The sequence below is a fragment of the Tasmannia lanceolata genome, unplaced genomic scaffold, assembly GCF_043159265.1.
Source record: "Tasmannia lanceolata isolate RefF3 unplaced genomic scaffold, GAP_Taslan_0.1 ptg000018l, whole genome shotgun sequence".
Lineage (NCBI taxonomy): Eukaryota > Viridiplantae > Streptophyta > Magnoliopsida > Canellales > Winteraceae > Tasmannia > Tasmannia lanceolata.
This window is the reverse complement of record NW_027518695.1, coordinates 7,173,625-7,191,623: the sequence shown is the minus strand read 5'-3', so window position 1 is coordinate 7,191,623 and position 17,999 is coordinate 7,173,625. Positions and strand designations below refer to the sequence as shown.

At 45.4% G+C, this 17,999-nt stretch overlaps 1 protein-coding gene and 1 long non-coding RNA gene across 3 annotated transcripts; both read right to left on the bottom strand.

The window, feature by feature from the left end:
• Positions 1-2,341: 2,341 nt before the first annotated feature.
• Positions 2,342-9,372, bottom strand: LOC143851976 (uncharacterized). Of its 2 annotated transcripts, none has more exons than XR_013236574.1 (4): positions 9,250-9,372; positions 5,865-5,966; positions 3,953-4,213; positions 2,342-2,963 (listed from the first exon to the last, which is right to left on the bottom strand). It is a non-coding gene; the product is annotated as an uncharacterized LOC143851976 (long non-coding RNA). The 2 variants fall into 2 exon arrangements; XR_013236575.1 differs by having other exon boundaries at positions 5,865-6,001; positions 9,250-9,368.
• A 5,666-nt stretch (positions 9,373-15,038) lies between these two features.
• LOC143849580 (uncharacterized) lies at positions 15,039-17,751 on the bottom strand. The gene is made up of 5 exons (XM_077358643.1): positions 17,590-17,751; positions 16,666-17,388; positions 15,868-16,566; positions 15,226-15,408; positions 15,039-15,059 (listed from the first exon to the last, which is right to left on the bottom strand). Exons 1-5 carry the CDS (start codon positions 17,749-17,751, stop codon positions 15,039-15,041), a joined length of 1,788 nt encoding a protein of 595 aa, XP_077214758.1.
• Positions 17,752-17,999: the final 248 nt, after the last annotated feature.

The following is a 17,999-nucleotide window of genomic DNA, read 5'->3' as shown; positions in this document are numbered from 1 at the left end:
ATGGATGGCTCGGACATCCTATGGTCTGAACGGTACACTTCATTTTCAAAAATATGGGTGGGGCCTAAATTGGGCCATAATGTTACTGTACGAATCACACCATATGATGATCCAAACCATGGAAGGCTTGGATCATCCTATGTTGTGGACGGTACACTTCAATTTGAAAAAATATCAGTGGGGCCTACGATTGGGCCTTAATGTTACTGTACGACCAACTCCATAGGATTATCCAAACCATGGACGGCTTTGATCGTCCTATGTTGTGGACGGGCCTTAATGTTACTTTACGACCAACTCCATAGATGTTCCAAACCATTCATTTGATGGGCCACAATGTAAATAGGTTGTGCCCCAAAAATCATTTCCATAGGATGATCACAACCCTACAATCTATAGAGGTTGCATAAGATGTAGTTTCTATTTAGATCGGAGGGCTACGATTAGCCTAAGGAAATGATATTTTGGGACACAACCTATTTACGTTTATGGCCCATCAAATGGACGGCTTGGATTATCCTATGGTGTGGTATGGGCAGGGCCTACGTTGTTCAAAGATGGGCCCACCATTCCACCAACGATTTCTGTTGGGCCCACCAACTGTTCCAGTTGTGTGTGTGTGGAGAGAGAGAGAGAGAGAGAGAGAGAGAGAGAGAGAGATAGACCGAGACCGGTCAAATGGTGGGAAAGTGACATATACATTAAATCGTAACGTTTAACGGTAGCCAGCCGTCAAGGGGGGAAAATAGCCTACAAAAGGTGGGGGGGATATCAGCGCCCTAGAATTTTCATAAGAGCCCAACAAATTAATGGTTTGGATCATCTAACCATGTAGGCCCACTGTACTTATTGAAAAATACATACAACTACACGGACACCGTATAGTATATATTGTGAAGTGCAAATAGGATCCTATAAGAAGCCTCACGAGCATCTATGAATCAATGGTTCGCAGGTTCTGTCTTATTCATTTAATTCATATTAGGTGGCTGTTCTCTCCTGCAAAAATGAGCCGCAAAATTGCCTAGCAAATCCCTTGCCAAACTTTGGACTCAATAAGAGCATATCTTAATAATAATCATTTGGTTAATAGGCTCATAAATTTAAACTTTCCCTTCTTAATCTCTAATTTTATCTCACTGAAGTCATAAAAATTCGTGTTTTTGTATGTTCGCACAGAGCACTTGCCATTTTCCTGTGTATAAGTGATAGATGCACAAAGAAAAAAATACGAGGGGATAAAAGTACAAGTGGGGCCATTTGCTAAATGCCTACTTTATTTCCTAAGCCTTGCCATAGAGCAAAATCCACCCTTGATGGACGATTCTAGGCCTCCAATTTGTGGGCTAAATGAGAGAGAAAATTCGGAAAAAAGAAAAAGAAAGAGAGAGCAATGGTTCTTATTATTCAAGAAAGCCTCTACAAATAGGATGGCTAGAATCGTCCAATGAAAGTTAATTTGCTCAATGGCTCATCCAATACAAGGCGTAAGAAATAAATGGTTTGGATCATCAAGGCCGTGTTTTAGATTGAGAATCAAATTTGAGTACATAACTGATTATTGGGCTCAACAATTTTGAGCCCAATAATCACTTATGCTCTGTTTGGATGCTGGTTGATGTTGAGGGGATTTAGAGAAGAAGAAGTCAAAGAGAAATCAAAAGGAAATCAGTCAACGGGGAGATTGTGAGCAAATCTCCCCGACGTTGTTTGGTTGGGAGTAGGAGATGTGCAGGAGTTTTTTTTACCGTAGTTTTTAAGATTTTTTTGGGGAATTTTATCAGCACTACTGTTTTTTTATGAGGGCACTCCTTACTTTATAAAAAGTACGGTATGGCCCGCACCATAGGATTATCCAAACCGTCCATTAGATGGGGGGTTAGGATCATCCTATGGAAATGATTTTTGGAGCATAATCTATTTAGGCTATGGCCCATCTAATGGACGGTTTAGATCATCTTATGGTGTGGGCCATACCGTACTTTTAATAAAGTGACAGTGCCCTCATAAGAAAACAATAGCATTGATAACATTTCCTCTTTTTTTATAGGAATTTGCTAGCAAACTTCTCCTATGCCACTTCTCGGCATGTGGCCATCCTTGTGCAAAGATGCGCACATCGGCAAAGGTTGCTAGCAAAAGCAAAAATAAGCAAAAAAAGTAATCATTACAAAAAAAATTAAAATAGCAGAAGTTATAAAATTTTAAATGAAAAATTACCTAGAAGTGGTTATAAAGTTTGAAAATGACTGAAAAAAATTCCAACAAAATATAATAAAATATGACAATTACGGAAAAAACTACAAGCAATAGTAGAAAGTTATGACAATTACGGTCTATTTTTTCGTCCGGCGAATTTCGAGATTCGAGGGTTCCACGTCACCCGACAAGCGCCCGACATAACCGGCGGTCAAAATTTCAATTTATGCTAAATCCCTACCAAACACCCCTCGGGTAATTAGGAGAATTACATTCCCTGCTATTTTACTCAAAAAAATGTAACCAAACAGAGCAATAGGCCTAAGCAAGTGCCCCCACTTTTATTTTTGTCCTCTCAAGTGGGGCCACTTGCTTAATAATGTTATACGTCGGATGCTCTCCACGTATGGTTTTTTTTTTTTTTTCCTTTTGATGGCATAGGGTCTCCACATATGGTATGCCCTTTAATACATGTTCCTAAACTATCTAATCCATGAGTGCACAACAATGTAAAACTCACCCAAAAAATATGGCTATAGAATAGTCCAACTGGTACCAGTTGTTAGGCACAGAGATGATTTGCAACACAGTAGAGGTTTGGTAGTGAACAATTTGAGGAGGACCCGACAGGCTGCTTCCCCCTGGTTTCAAATAAAACCATAAAACATGGGCTGTTTTGCATATTGCTTTTGATGATTCTTATTCCTCTTAAAAGCCAAGACCTTTCAAGAAAGTCATCTTTAAAATTTCATTGTCTCCTTTGCCTACAAATATTGAAAAAAAACACATTTCAAAGGCAATGAGTCAAAATTATTTAAAAAGTTCCGGGTCTAATGAACTAAAATATGCCAGAATTTTGTGGTCCCACACGCCAACATGATATAATAAGACAAACCCACTTTTATATGCGGAATTGGATCGTAGGGCAATCACAATTCGACCAGACAAGAGACATGTACCGGATATGGTTTTGATCACAAAAATTCAATGAATTAAAGATGGAAGGAGAGTTGATGCCATGAACCTAAGACGTCAACAAGCTCATGACAATGTCACGTTGTCACGAGGAAATCGCCTAACCTTTTTACAGGCAGGAAAACAGGGAAATGGAAACACAAAAAAGGATGCCATGATAAAGAGCAACAGAACAAGAATAATACCAACCAACCCATCCCTTCACATCATGGGTTGCTTTGAAAAAAGCCAAAAAAATCGGTGGATCCCTCTAGTAATAAACAAAACAAAACAAAAACAAAAAGCTAATCCCGACCTCCAAATTATGTCCCAAGCATGGCCCAGTTATTTCCCCCACACTCACAAGATACTATTCCCACAGTACCCAAACAACCATTCGAATGACGGGTACCCTACAGAAGTGGTGTGGTGCACCCCTTCCACTCACCATTGCATGCTCTCTCCAGTCCCACTTATGGAAAGAGGGCCCGCAAATCTTCAGCTGGGCCCAAAGCTGGTTTACCAAAAACAGGAAAGTTTTGAACGATATGAGGTGGTGGGTGTTTTTTCGGGCTTTGGCATCATGCTCTTTTCATGAGAACAACAGCCACATGACCCTTTTGGAATTTTGTTGGGGGAGGAACAAATCTTCACACCCACTTGGTTTTTCGGCGCAACCCGAATGGTTATGTATGGAATAAAAAGCAGAAAGCACCCATTCATCAACAGGCTAAGCCTATATAAGCGAGCACTACAGCATAGGAAATGAAGCAGGGAAGTGGAAAAGAGAGTTCCATACCTGCAGTTCTGTTTCATTTTTGCTGTGGTGGAGGGTGGGAAATGCGAGGGTCGCCGATAGTGCTTGTCTTACGGCCTTGCATGAAGAGGTAGAGAGCGGATTGTAGCCAAGGATGACTTGCCGACATTAGCCAACTGAGGGAGTACCTCAATTGCAAGTCGTTGGCAGGTTGTCTTTGGCTACATTGGGCTCTCTTCTTCTCATGTAAGGCTTGGATGACCCCAACAATACATTCAGCTACCAACAACCAATGCCTTGATCCTGGTAACCATGCATCAAAAAATGAATATCCAAAGTTGAAAATGTATGCAAAAATACAACAGAATGGTATGTCAAAAGGTATAAACTTCCTAGCCCAGTAATGAAGGTTATAGTGTTTTTTATTTCATTTATATTATTTGTTATCTTGTGTCTGTATGCACGTATCATATATTTTTCTTTTCACAAAGCCCAAGTATCAAATTGATATTTCCTGTAAATCTTTTGAGTTTCCTAATAATCTCGATATTTCTGATCTCATTTTCCTAATAATCTCCATGTTTAGCATGCCATGGATTGATAAATGGGTAAGCCCAAGTATCAAATTGATATTTATTGTAAATCATTTGAGTTTCTTAATAATCACCATATTTATAATCTCATTTTCCTAATAATCTCCAGGTCTAGAATTCCATGGATTGATAAATGGGTATATCCAAGAACAACTATCACGGATTTCAAAATCAATGTAGCACATATACTAGGTGCAGCAAGACTATCTCATCCCCACTTGCTGCTTTTTAGCAAGATAAAGTGAGACCCCATTGATATCTCCGACAAAGTTCATGAATGGTTGTGTAATATGATATTGGGAAAACAATTGGCAGGGATTGCGAGTTTAGTGTACCTGCATTCTAGCTGTTGCCAGTTCTAGTTCTCAATTGGACTATAATGAGGAACATCTCCATGGTGTCCCACCTTGGACATCGCCCCATTTCTTTCTATGTTTCCTTCATTCTCTTGGTGACTTTAATTGTGATGTGTTAATTTTCTAAGGACAGTGTAATGCCTATTCTGTTAGTAGAAATAAAAAAATATGATGTTCCCTTTAGCATGTTTCACTTAATGATTGGAGGCCTACTCCATAGGCTTCTTTAGATATATATTAAAATAAGCTATCTCGTCCTACCTGGACTTATCTACTTGAGTCTCATGATGAAGTTCCTATTGTGTTTAGGCTATTTAACAAAATGGTTCAAAATCAATTTGGACTAATTTAATCAAAGGAAAGGAGCATTAATCAAAGGAGGTCATGCCATGCTTGCAGGAAAATGGAACATGGTTGCATACATCTTGTCCTATACCCTAAACAAAATGTGTGGTAGAACATAAGAACCGCCATCTTCCTGAAATTACACGCTAACCACTTAGTGGTATAAATATCTTGAAATCTTTATGCTCTAAGGCTCTTCTAAGTACATGCTTTCTTATTAGTCGTATGCCTTACAAAATGCTAAAAAGGGAAATCTTCATTATCTGTTCTGAAACCTAATGATCCTTTATTTCATGTTATTTTGGAGGTATTTGGTTGTTCTACTTTTCTTTTTTTTTTGAAATGGCAATAAATATATATCATAGCAAAAAAAAGGAGGCTGAGATGGACCACCCATATATACAAAAAGAAGCAACAAAGAAACAGGAACGAAGAAAAAAAAAATACAGAGAAAACCCCTCCTCAGGGAGGAAGGTTGTTCTACTATATTTGTTCATGAAGATTATTCTCGAAGGTATTGGTTAGATAAGATCTCTATCAATTACATGTTTGTTGGTTACTCCAATTTTCAAAAAGGGCTAAAACGCATATCCTCTACTAGTCATTCATCACTATGAATCATTCAATGCTATTCCCACGAGAAAATTTCTTCCTACTCACCGAAGGGATCTTTTATTTCCCCATTCTCCTCAGGCGGAGAGTGTTTGATTAGTATGTGTTCAAGTGTTGTGTTCCAGCCCCCTTTGGCTCTCCTCCTGGCTCCTACAGGATCAATTGCACCAGATCTTGTGAAGCAACTGCACAAGTATGAGAGAATAAAGAAGAAAAGAAGCGCCACTACAAATAACACCAAAATTTAGTGATAAAATTTTTTTTTTTAAAAAAGAAATAAAACCAAAATTCAATTGGTTTTTGAAGGTTCAGGTAACATTGATCAAATTCCTTCTACTCATCCAGCTCACATTCCTTCTTTGTCTATGTCTGAAAGTAGTGGTCTTAATCTTCCTATTGCAGTGAGGAAGAAGCAGAGATTATGTTTTCTTCATCTCATTAGTCATTTTGTTACATATCAACACTTGTCTACTGCCTACCTATCTTTTGTTTTCCCGGTCTCTTCTTCGAAGGTACGAAGAAATGCCTCTAAAGATGTTTCTCAACAGAACGAAAAAAACTGCTATATGGTTGAAGAAATGCATGTTCTTGAGAAGATTGGAACATGCAAGATAGCAGACCTGACAAAAGGGAAGTTATGTATGTAAGTTCATGTTTCATTTGAGGTTCAAAGCCGGTCTGTTGTAAAGTATGAGGCATGGTTAGTGCCAAAGGATTCAGTCAAACCAATGTTGTAAATTACATGGAGACTTTTGCACCCATTGCTAAACTCAACTCAATTTATATGATGTAATTGCTTGTTTTCAACCTAAATCAGAACCACCACCACGCACCTCACCCCACCCCACACACACAGACACAATTAGGTTGACATTAAGACTGCTTTCCTTCATGAAGAGGTTTGGGAGGAGCTCTACTTGGCACTAATGGGAAGGTTTGCATATTCAAGAATGCAATATAAGGGCTAAAACAATCTTCTAGAATCTGGTTTAAGACGTATAGAAGTGCACTTATAAAGCTGGGATTCAGAAGAACTGAGTAGTCCTCGTTTGTAAAGAGATAGCAAGCAAAATGTCAGCCCGAATGAGGTGAGTGGAGCAATAAAAAGATTATCCATTGTCTCCTCTCCCTTCCTTTGCCCATTGCCTTGGCTTAGACTTAATGAATTTAACCCTCTACACAACCTGAAAATCCACAGGACTGCTAGCATTAGCCTCGCCCAACCACTCTACCAATCTCTCTCTCACAGTTAGGCCACTTGACACGATCTTAGGGCAAAGCAATCTGGATCGTGCTAAGAACAACCCGCTCCACAAAGGGCGCATCAAGAATATATCCAACTGAGAGAATTTCGACTCCCAGAATCAAAAAAAGCCTTCATGCTTCCTGAGATCAGCAGTACATCTGATCTCTCGTTAGTGAAACTAGTGGCATTAAAGTCCCCACCAATACACCAAGGTCCTTGCCAGGAGTCTGTCAAAGATCTATTGCCCTGGAACAAACTTGAATAACGAACATTCTCTCCTTGGGAGCCTCATGTATCTATAGGCTTGTTCAAAATTTGGGTGAGATTTCCGCTCCAACAAAGATTTAGTGCTCCGGAATAAACCATCAATGATTAGCATTCTCTTCTTAAAGAGCACTTTACAAATTATAGTGCGCAAATATTGGGTGAGATTTTGAAGGATTTTTTATGAGTACACCACATGATAAGACTATATGCTTTGGTCCCAAAAATATATTGGTTTTAATTTTCAATGCATCTTCTCTGCCAAAGATGATGATTACACTAAACATGTCTAACTCCACCAAAATCATATCTATGACAATGTTAGAGAAATAAAAAAAGCAAACTAAATACAGTAAAAGGAAAAAAAGAAGTTAATTCACAAAAATTTGATAATGAAAATTGTCTTAAAAAAAAGTAGCCTATGTATGTATGTGTGTACAAGAAAACAGCACACGTTATGCACTAACATAATTCCTCCAAAATAAATGCTTTCTATTTGAAAATAAGATTATTAAAATAGAACAAAACCGAGAGCTTGAGGGGCCTCTATGGACGCCACCAAAATTGCTTTCTACTTGAAAATAAGATTATTTTAATTTAATCTTATTTGAAAATGGGACATTAAGTCTTCTTCGTTAGCCATTAACTATATCAATTCAAGAACTACTCTAACCATTAATAATCAAATAAAACCCAAAACCATTGGCATATAATCCTATATGCAAATAATTTTCTAGAGTAACCAGAGGCCCTAAATATATGAGTTCACTTCCCAAACTGTGATTGTTAGGATGATCTTAATGATCAAACTTGGTTCTCACATAGCACACAGATGATCAACACCATTGAGAAAAAAATTTAGTTATATAAAAAGAAAAATGAAAAACCTAACAATCTTGTAGTCTAAATCCTTACTTTATAAAAGAAAAAAAGGAAAAAAGGTAACAAGGAAAGTTGGCTCTAGACCCTACATATTATGTGTACATGATCAAATCCATTGAACTAGTGGGGAACCACACATAAGGGAACCTCTAGTTTAGGCCTATGGTATGGAAAGGTTCAAAACTTCTCACTAGTAGGATATTCTCACGCTGACTTTGCCGGATGTAGAGTTTATAGGAAGAGCACTAGTGGCATATGTCAGTTCTTAGGAAGATCCCCTGTGTCTTGGTTCACAAGAATCAAAACTATGTTGCCCTATCTACTACTGAAGTATACATAGCAGCCGGAACTTGTTGTGCTCAAGTCCTATGGATGAAGAACACACTGATGGACTACGGTCTAAAATTTGATATTGTTCTAATCCACTGCGGCAACACCAGTGCTATGAACTTGTCTAGAAATTCTATTCAACACTCAAGAACCCAAATACCAGATTCCATCTGAATTTCATCCAAGAAGGACGAAACGGAACGAAATGGAACATTTGAGGGCCGTTTCCGTTCCAGATTTCAGTCCGGAACGACCATTTCGGACGAAACAAAACGGAATTTATAACTAAGCATCAGTTGTCACATCCCAGGACTTGTATTAACACATTACATACCAAAATTGAGACGCATTACTTGGTGAAATAAATACATAAATAAATATTAAAAATATCAGGTATTCACAAAGCTTCAAAATGATTAGGAGAAATTTCATTCCTTAAGCCCACAAAAACCTTAGCTGAGGAAAAAAAAACTCTTGATTCTGGTCTGGGAAATGATATCCCCCCCCCCCCCCCCCCCCCAATGGGTGGAAATGGTGGAAAGGGAGTGGAAACATCATTCCCCTTCTGGTAAATACCATGATTTTTATATAATGATAGAAATTGAACACAGAAAATCATATTGATGGTGATGGTAAAAATAATAACTGTAATAAGACAGAAAAAGAAGAAGTAGTAAGAGATTATATGAGATTGAAGAGGGTCGAACTTACCTAATGAAAAAGGGAAAAAAAACTTTGCAGGATCGATAATATTTAGGAGTTCTCTGCACAGAAATGTGGCGCACGTTAGATTTTCATAGGTGCAAAGGCGCCAAACTGAAAAAATTTAAAACGATCCGAGAAGGAAGGCTTTTGGGCTATGTGGCTGTGTGGTATGTGAAATTACTAGAATACCCCTCCCTTGATTATGTTGGCCACTGTCAGGTAAGTGGCGGTGGAAATAACGAAACTACCCTTTATGGAGCCCTTGTTGTCTTACTGAGTTTGGGGGTAATCAATCCAAAGGTCGACTTTGGGGTCCTACACTGAATGTGTATGCGAATCAAGAACGTCGATCTTGATTAATGGGCCACACTTTTGGCTGCCATACGTATCAACAGATCATATCACACCTGAATTGTACAAGTGGGACCCAAATTTCTTGCTCAAAAGAGCTCAACAGCCACCGTCGTTTTAAATTTTCTAGGGAAGAATGACGTCATTAAATTAACTCCGTTTGGTTGCTGGGGTTTTTTTTTTCTACGATTTATGTGGGAGAATATTTAGTGGTCACATCAGCTTTTTCTTGGTGACATCAGCAAAATCCTATCTTGAAAATGGTAGTCTCTCTACCCTCTCTCTCTCCACTCATTATAATATCTTTCTCTAATTAATGATTGTCTCCTTTTTTGTCTCCTGCCTTTACTCACATAAATCCTAGGAAAAGAAAAAAACCCAACAATCAAACGGTAGGCATTTCAAACCAACCGGTTAGTGCTAAAGGACGCCCTTACCACTAGAGGGCTGAAAATTGATGTCTTACTCTTACAAGTAGGATGCAATGGGTCGTGTTAGGTCTAAAATTGGTAACAGGTTATGGTAGGGCTGGATGGGCTGAGCTAACAAGTCACGGCTGAAGGGCTGGTGGAGTCCTGCGCTGCACAAGGGCACAGACAAGAAAGAAAAGGGTCAGAGGACCAACCCGGAGTAGTACTCCGGACGGGCGCTTCGACACTCAAGTCAGTATGAGCAGGAGTGCAGAGCAATGTCAGAGCAAAAGCTTAGAGTTTTGATTTTCAGATCCCTCACCTTAGCACAAGTGAAGGCTATTTATAGTGATTCTGAGCCACCTGTCTAGGACAGGTGGTAGTTCTGAGCCACCTGTCCAGGACAGGTGGTGGCCTCTGTATGGACCAGGTCTCATACCTAAGGAGGGCAGGTGGAAGTCCCTGATTGGTCCAGGTGTCACACCTAGTAGGGACAGGTGTTGGCCTTCCAACGGTCCTTGTGAGGGCCACGTGCCAGCAGCCAATTGGATGCTGAGTTCGGACCCATCAGTGCTGAGTCCGGACCCCATCAGTTGCCCCCTGGTTCTCCGAGTCGTGACAGCGGCCAGGGGAAGCAAAGAGAGGGTTAAAACATCATCTGGCCGGCCTTGAGGCCTCTGGGCAGCTGAGGCCGGCCTCGTGTGGGGGCCAGAAGAACTGCAGTGGCCAGGGGCCTCTGGGCGGCCTGGTCCGGCCTTGTGGCTTGGCCTGAAGGAGCACGGCCGGGCAGGAGCCCCTGTGCAACCCAGTCTGATCAAAATTCGAACCAGAAGTCTGGCCGGCAAAACTCTCTGGGCGTCGTGGTCGGGCAGATCTCCTGGACGGGGCGGCTAGGCCGGACAGGTTCTCTGTTGTCTAGCGGACGCATCATATCCTGTCCGGCAAAGCCTTCCGGGCGGCTGGTCCGGGCAGGTGTTTTGTCGCGTAGCGATTGCGCCATATCCTGTCCGACTTCGGCATTGAACGGCCAGGCCGGACAGATATGTTGTCTTCCATCCAACGCGTCATATCCTGTCCGGCTAAGCCTTCTGGGCGGCAAAGTCGGACAGGTGTTTTGTCGCGTAGCGATTGCGCCATATCCTGTCCGCCTTCGGCGTTGAACGGCCAGGCCGGACAGATATGGTGTCTTCCATCCAACGCGCCATATCCTGTCCGGCTAAGCCTTCTGGGCGGCAAAGTCGGGCAGGTATTTTGTCGCGTTGCGATTGCGCCATATCCTGTCCGGCTTCGGCGTTGAACGGCCAGGCCGGACAGATATGTTGTCTTCCAGCCAACGCGTCATATCCTGTCCGGCTAAGCCTTCTGGGCGGCAAAGTCGGGCAGGTATTTTGTCGCGTTGTGATTGCGCCGTATCCTGTCCGGCTCCGGTTAAGGCGTTGGACGGCCAGGCCGGACAGATATGTTGTCTTCCAGGCGTCATCACTTAGCGCTTTGGAACCTGTACCTTGCATTTAATGCGGTAGGTGACGTGGCGCACTCCGGCTGGTGGGAAAAGGGCGGGATTTTTCCCGCTCTTCCAAGCCTATATATACCAGAGTTTTTACTCTTCATTTTTCACTTTTTACATTCTCCTCTCCTTCTCTGCTGCTCGGCTAGTCGATTTTCTGCCCGCCTCGGATCAGTGAGCCCGGAGATCTTCAGTCAGCACCTCAGTTCGGTAATTTCTTTTAGCTTTTCTTTTGTTCCTTTTTAATGTCTAGCACCAGTTCCGAGTCGGACTCCGGCTCAAAGGAGTCCGGCTCAACTAGTAGTAGTAGTGGGTCCGGGGCGTCGGAGAGGACGGGGCCGGCCTCTCCTGCGGAGGCTGGTGTTGAGGACGAGGAGGTAATAATTGTAGTAGACGAGGAGAGCGGAGAGGAAGAGATTGTGGACTTAGACACAATCCCGGTCCGTGGGGACGAACCGCACCGGGTAGAAACCAGCGACGACGAAGAACATATTGAAGTTCCTCGCTTGCCACGCGCACCCGTAGAGGTAATAGCAGAGGCACGGATGGAGGCCAACCCGCAGTACAATGTTGGGGCTCTGTACGAGGTGAATCATCTAGGCCCGGGCAAACTGCAGGCCATCCGGGGGAAATACTGTATTCCTGACCGGTACCTTTTGAGGGCGGCCGTTGAAGGGGACCGGGCCAGCAACGATAGTGCAGATCTATGCCTATACGAAGAAGCCTTACGGGCCGGGCTCAGACTTCCCTTGCATCCATTTTTTGTTGAGGTGCTGAATTATTACGGGCTGGCGGTCACACAGGTCGTGCCGAACTCTTGGAGGACGCTGGTCGGCTTCCTGCACCTCTTGGGAGTCCGGGTCCGTAGGAACCCCACCCTGCCCGTCTTCAGAATGTGTGCGCATCTGAAGAGGCATAAGGACGGCGGTTGGATCTACATCAGCCAACGGACCGAGGTGAAAATGATCACTGGCATACCTACTTCCATTCACACATGGAAGAACAGGTTTTTCTATGCTTGGGACACCGAGCAGAGCTCCCAATGGCCGTTCTCGTTGGAGTGGAGAACGCCGGACACCAAGAGTCTTAGTCGAAAGCCGGTCCTCAAGGGCTACGACTACATGACCTTTATTTTGATCAAAGAAGAGCTGAAGCGCGGCCAAACAAACTGCTCGGAATTCTCCGAGGAGGCCGTCCTGGTGGAGCTCGGTGTCAGCCGTGCGACGCCGGCACGTATGTAAATGTTCTTAGGCCAGCTCTTATATTTTGAACTGTTCCTTTCTTTTCCTCTGACTCCTTCGCCCCCCCCCCCCTTTTTTTGTAGTTCTAACTCTGTTCTGTTTTTTTACGTTCAGAAATGGTGAAGCAGATGTCCATGATGGACAGAATAAGGCAGAGCTCCCAATCGTCCCCAACGCATGAGCAGCCCCAACCTAAGGGCAAGAAAAGGAAGGTGCCGGAGTCAACCCCGGCAATGGTCGCGCTGGCTAATCCCCTCAAAAGTAGCCGGGCGACTCACAAGCTCGCATTCGAGCCGAGCCGGCCAAGCCTCACCGGGCAGAGCTCAGGGTCTGCACGGGAGGCAGAGCCCCGGCACAGCGGGCCAGTGCTGGGTATCCCCGCCGCCACGGCGGCGAGAGCTGATAATGTTTTTCGCCCAAACTGGGCGGTGCAAAAGACGGACACCGGCCTGGGTGATAGCCGGGTGGCCACAGAACTGATGTTCCAGGGCGTCCTCCTGAGTGACCGACGAGAAGTCGAGAAAGAGGCACCGGAGACCTGCGCAGAGGCGATCGCCTCCGCCCTCTATCAGCTCCAAGTATACTCAAGAGACATGGCAAAGAAGAGTTATCTCTTCTCTGACACGCTCACACAGATACAGTCCGAGAAGGGCGAGCTCCAGAGGGACAAGGACGGACTTAGTGAAATCGTCCAGGTCAAAGAGGCCGAATGCAACAGTCTCAAGGACGAGGTGCAGAGGGTCAAGAACCAAGCCGTGCAGGATCTCCTAACTGCGAGGGAGAGAGCCGACCAGAGGGAAAAAGGCGGCTGTCGAGGCTGCCGTAAAAGTGGCAGTGCGGGAGGCCGAAGAGAGGAAGGACACACAGTTCTTCAACCTGGGCCTCCAAGCCTATAAGGCGGGGTTCCTCCTCTGCTCTGAGCAGGTTAAGAAGGCTTACCCCGACATCTCTCTGGACGGACTGGACGTCCCGTACGCACCTCCAGAGGATGAAGAGGACGAGGAGGAAGAAGGTGAAGTGGGCTCCTCCCAACCCAACGAGGTAGAACAGGAAGTCGCTCTGGCTTCCGAGGTCACCCCTCCAACTGCCGAGGCCGGCCAGGATGCAGCCCTTACTGCAGAGGTGGTCACTGACGAGGCGGCCGACGGGGAGGCCTGAGTGGCCGGGCAGACCTCCAGTTCTTATTTTTGTAAATTTTTTGTAATGGCCCGAGAGGCTCAATCTTTGTAAGCCAGCTCGGCGAAAAGAGCACTTTTGTAATACGAATACAAATTCAATTTTGTTTAACTGTCTGTACGGCTGTCTTGTTTTTGTACGTAAGTTGTCTGTGCTTCTTCCTCATTTCTCTGCCGAGCCGGAGTGGTTAACCGGATGTCATTAGCCGAACTGATCCACTTCTGTCTCCGAGTTTGCAAACACTTAGAGTCTTTTTGGCGCCTGGCGTTTGCACCGCATCCTGTCCGGCTAAGGCTGTAGACGGCTAGGCCGGACAGGTGTTTGAGGAGGTGTTCACTAGGGAGGGTCCATGTGGTCGGAACTGGTCTCCACACCAAATTGGACGCGCCGGAGTGCTCCACCGCTGTTCTCTAAGTCTGCAAACACTTAGAATAAGAGCTAAGTCTGCAAACACTTAGAGTCTTTTTGGCGCCTAGCGTTTGCGCCATATCCTGTCCGACAAAGGCTGTAGATGGCTAGGCCGGACAGGTGTTTTGGCGTTTAGCGATTGCGCCATATCCTGGCCGGCTTCGGATGTAGACGGCTAGGCCGGGCAGGTCTTTTGAGGTGGTCTTCACTAGGGCGGGTCCATGTGGTCGGAACTGGTCTCCACACCAAATTGGACGCGCCGGAGTGCTCCACCGCTGTTCTCTAAGTCTGCAAACACTTAGAATAAGAGCTAAGTCTGCAAACACTTAGAGTCTTTTTGGCGCCTGGCGTTTGCGCCATATCCTGTCCGGCAAAGGCTGTAGACGGCTAGGCCGGACAGGTGTTTTGGCGTTTAGCGATTGCGCCATATCCTGGCCGGCTTCGGATGTAGACGGCTAGGCCGGGCATGTCTTTTGAGGTGGTCTTCACTAGGGCGGGTCCATGTGGTCGGAACTGGTCTCCACACCAAATTGGACGCGCCGGAGTGCTCCACCGCTGTTCTCTAAGTCTGCAAACACTTAGAATAAGAGCTAAGTCTGCAAACACTTAGAGTCTTTTTGGAGGAGTTGGCATATATTAGTGACTCAAAAGTGAGGGACACAGTTTAGTGACAACTCCACTTTATTTCTTTTTAAAATTTCATTACAGAGACTCTTTACAGGCCTTCAAAGGCAAAAGAAAAAGACTATTGATAATATATTCGAAGATTTCTGGAATTCCAGGCGTGCGGCAGCAGCTGCTCGTCAAGTGTATCTAGGCGGTAGCTTCCTGGACGGATGACCTCTTTGACTCGGTACGGCCCTTCCCAAGTCGGGGAGAGTTTGCCCACCCTTCTTGGCTGGGAGACGGCCGCTTTCCTCAAAACTAGGTCGCCTGTGCGGAACTCCCTTTGTCGGATCTTCGTGTCATGGTATCTAGACACCTTTTGCTTATACGCTGCGGCCCTGATCTGTGACTCCTCACGGACCTCTTCAAGCAAGTCGAGGTTGGCACGTAGCCCGTCCCCATTAAGCTGTTCATTGAAGTGAACAATTCTTGGGGAAGGAACGCCGATGTCAACCGGGATCACAGCCTCTGTTCCGAAGGAGAGATTGAAAGGCGACTCACCCGTTGCAGTGCGTGGGGTAGTCCGATATGCCCAGAGCACATGGTATAGCTCGTCAGCCCAGCGTCCGGCCTTATCATCCAGTCTCTTCTTTATCCCCTGCAGCAGAGTCCTGTTCGTCACTTCGGTCTGCCCATTCGTCTGGGGGTGGGCCACGGAAGTGAACCTTTGCTCAATCTTCAGATCCGCACAAAACTTTCTGAAATTCCTCGAGTCGAACTGTTTGCCATTGTCCGTTATGAGGACCCGGGGTATCCCAAATCTGCACACCACTGATTTCCAGAAAAAGTTCTGGACGTTCTGCTCGGTGATCTTGGCCAGGGGTTCAGCTTCTACCCACTTCGTAAAGTAGTCGATGGCGACAACGACGAACTCGCGGCCTCCGGAGGACGGCGGAAAAGGACCTAAGATGTCCATTCCCCAGATAGCAAAAGGGAGAGGGCTGATGATCGGAGCCATTGGCACGGCAGGCTGGTGAACGGTGGGAGAAAATTTTTGACACTTCTCGCACTTCTTCACAAGGCTCAGTGCATCTCGTCTCAATGTAGGCCAGTACAGGCCTCTTAGAAGGACTTTGATGGCTAGGGCCTTGCCCCCAAGATGTTCTCCGCAAATCCCCTCATGGGTCTCTCGCAGGGCATACAGGGCGTCGGTTGGCCGGAGACACTTCAAGTACGGGAGGGTGTAAGATCTCTTGTACAGAGTCTCGCCGTCAAATGAAAACCTTGCTGCCCGCTGTACGACTTTTCGGGCCTCTTTTTTCTCCCCGGGGAGTTCTCCACTGCGCAAATATCTGATGATCTCATCCATCCAGCACGGCTCGTCGTCGATCTGCATTACTACGACGGGCTGGTCATCAATACTGGAGGTCTTTAGGAACTCCATACGGATTTCTTTGAGAGCGGTGTAGCCTGAAACCGCTAGCTTTGAGAGCACATCAGCCTTTGTATTTTCAGCCCGGGGGACTCTGATGAGCTCAAAACTTTCGAACTTGCCGGCCAGGACACGGACCCTTTGCAGATATTTGATCATTCGCTCTTCACGGGCCTCATATACTCCTTGAATCTGACATACGACTAGCTGCGAATCACAGTACGCTTTCAGTTTCTGAGCGCGGGCCTGAGCGGCGAGGTTCATTCCGGCGATGAGAGCTTCGTACTCTGCCTCATTGTTTGACGCACGGAATCCAAACCTTAAGGCATAATTCAGGACGAAATCATCAGGCCCTGTGAGGATTAGCCCGGCACCGCTGCCACCTTTATTTGAAGATCCGTCAACATACACCTCCCAGAACGGCTCTTCAGAACACGGAAGCGGACTGGTCGGAGGAGGTGCATCTTCGGGCCCTGTAAGCGGAACTGCTTCGGCTTCGACCTGCTGCTCGGATATAGTCGGTTCTGCTGCTGTAGGAAGCGCTGCTTCTGACCCGGGGTTTGAATCTGGCATGGTACATTCAGCTATGAAATCCGCAAGAACCTGGGCTTTGATTGCCGGCCTGGGCAGATATTTGATGTCAAACTCGCTGAGCTCCACGGCCCACTTCACAAGACGACCTGAAGTGTCTGGGCGGTGGAGGATCTGCCTCAGGGGCTGTCCTGTCAGGACTTTGATCGTATGCGCCTGGAAATACGGCCTTAATTTTCTGGCCGCCATAACAAGGGCGTATACAAGCTTCTCGACCCGCTGATATCTTGTCTCTGCATCATGGAGGACCTTACTGACATAGTAGATTGGCTTTTGTTGGTGGTACTCCTCTCTGATCAGTACTGCTGCGACCGCCAAATGTCCCGCTGAGAGATACAGAATCAGCTCTTCTCCTGGCTCTGGCTTCGAAAGTAACGGTGGAGAGGACAAGTACTGCTTCAGCTCCTCAAACGCCGCTTGGCACTACGGAGTCCAGGGCGTGGTTTTTATACCCTTGACTGCGTTGAAGAACGGAAGACATCTTTCTGCGGACTTAGAGATGAACCGCCCCAGGGCAGCTACTAGTCCGGTCAGGCGTTGTACTTCTCTGATAGTTCTGGGTGGAGTCAGCTCCATCACCGCCTTGATTTTTTCAGGATTCGCTTCTATCCCTCTCTGGCTTACCATGAAGCCCAGAAACTTGCCCGCTCCAACGCCGAACGTACACTTGGTCGGATGGAGCTTCATGTTGTGCTCCCTCAAGACTTGAAATGCTTCTTCGAGGTCGGCAACATGATTACAGGCAGCTCTGCTCTTGACCAGCATATCGTCCACGTAGACTTCCATATTGCGGCCGATTTGCTCTTTGAACAACCTGTTGACGAGCCGCTGGTAGGTGGCCCCTGCGTTCTTCAGTCCGAAAGGCATAACTCGACAGCAATAAGTCCCCTGATCGGTTACAAAGGATGTCTTCGGAATGTCGGGCTCATGCATTCTGATCTGATTATATCATGAGAAGGCGTCCATGAAGCTTAACAGCTCGTGACCTGCGGTAGCGTCGATGAGCTGATCAATCTTTGGGAGCGGGTAGCTGT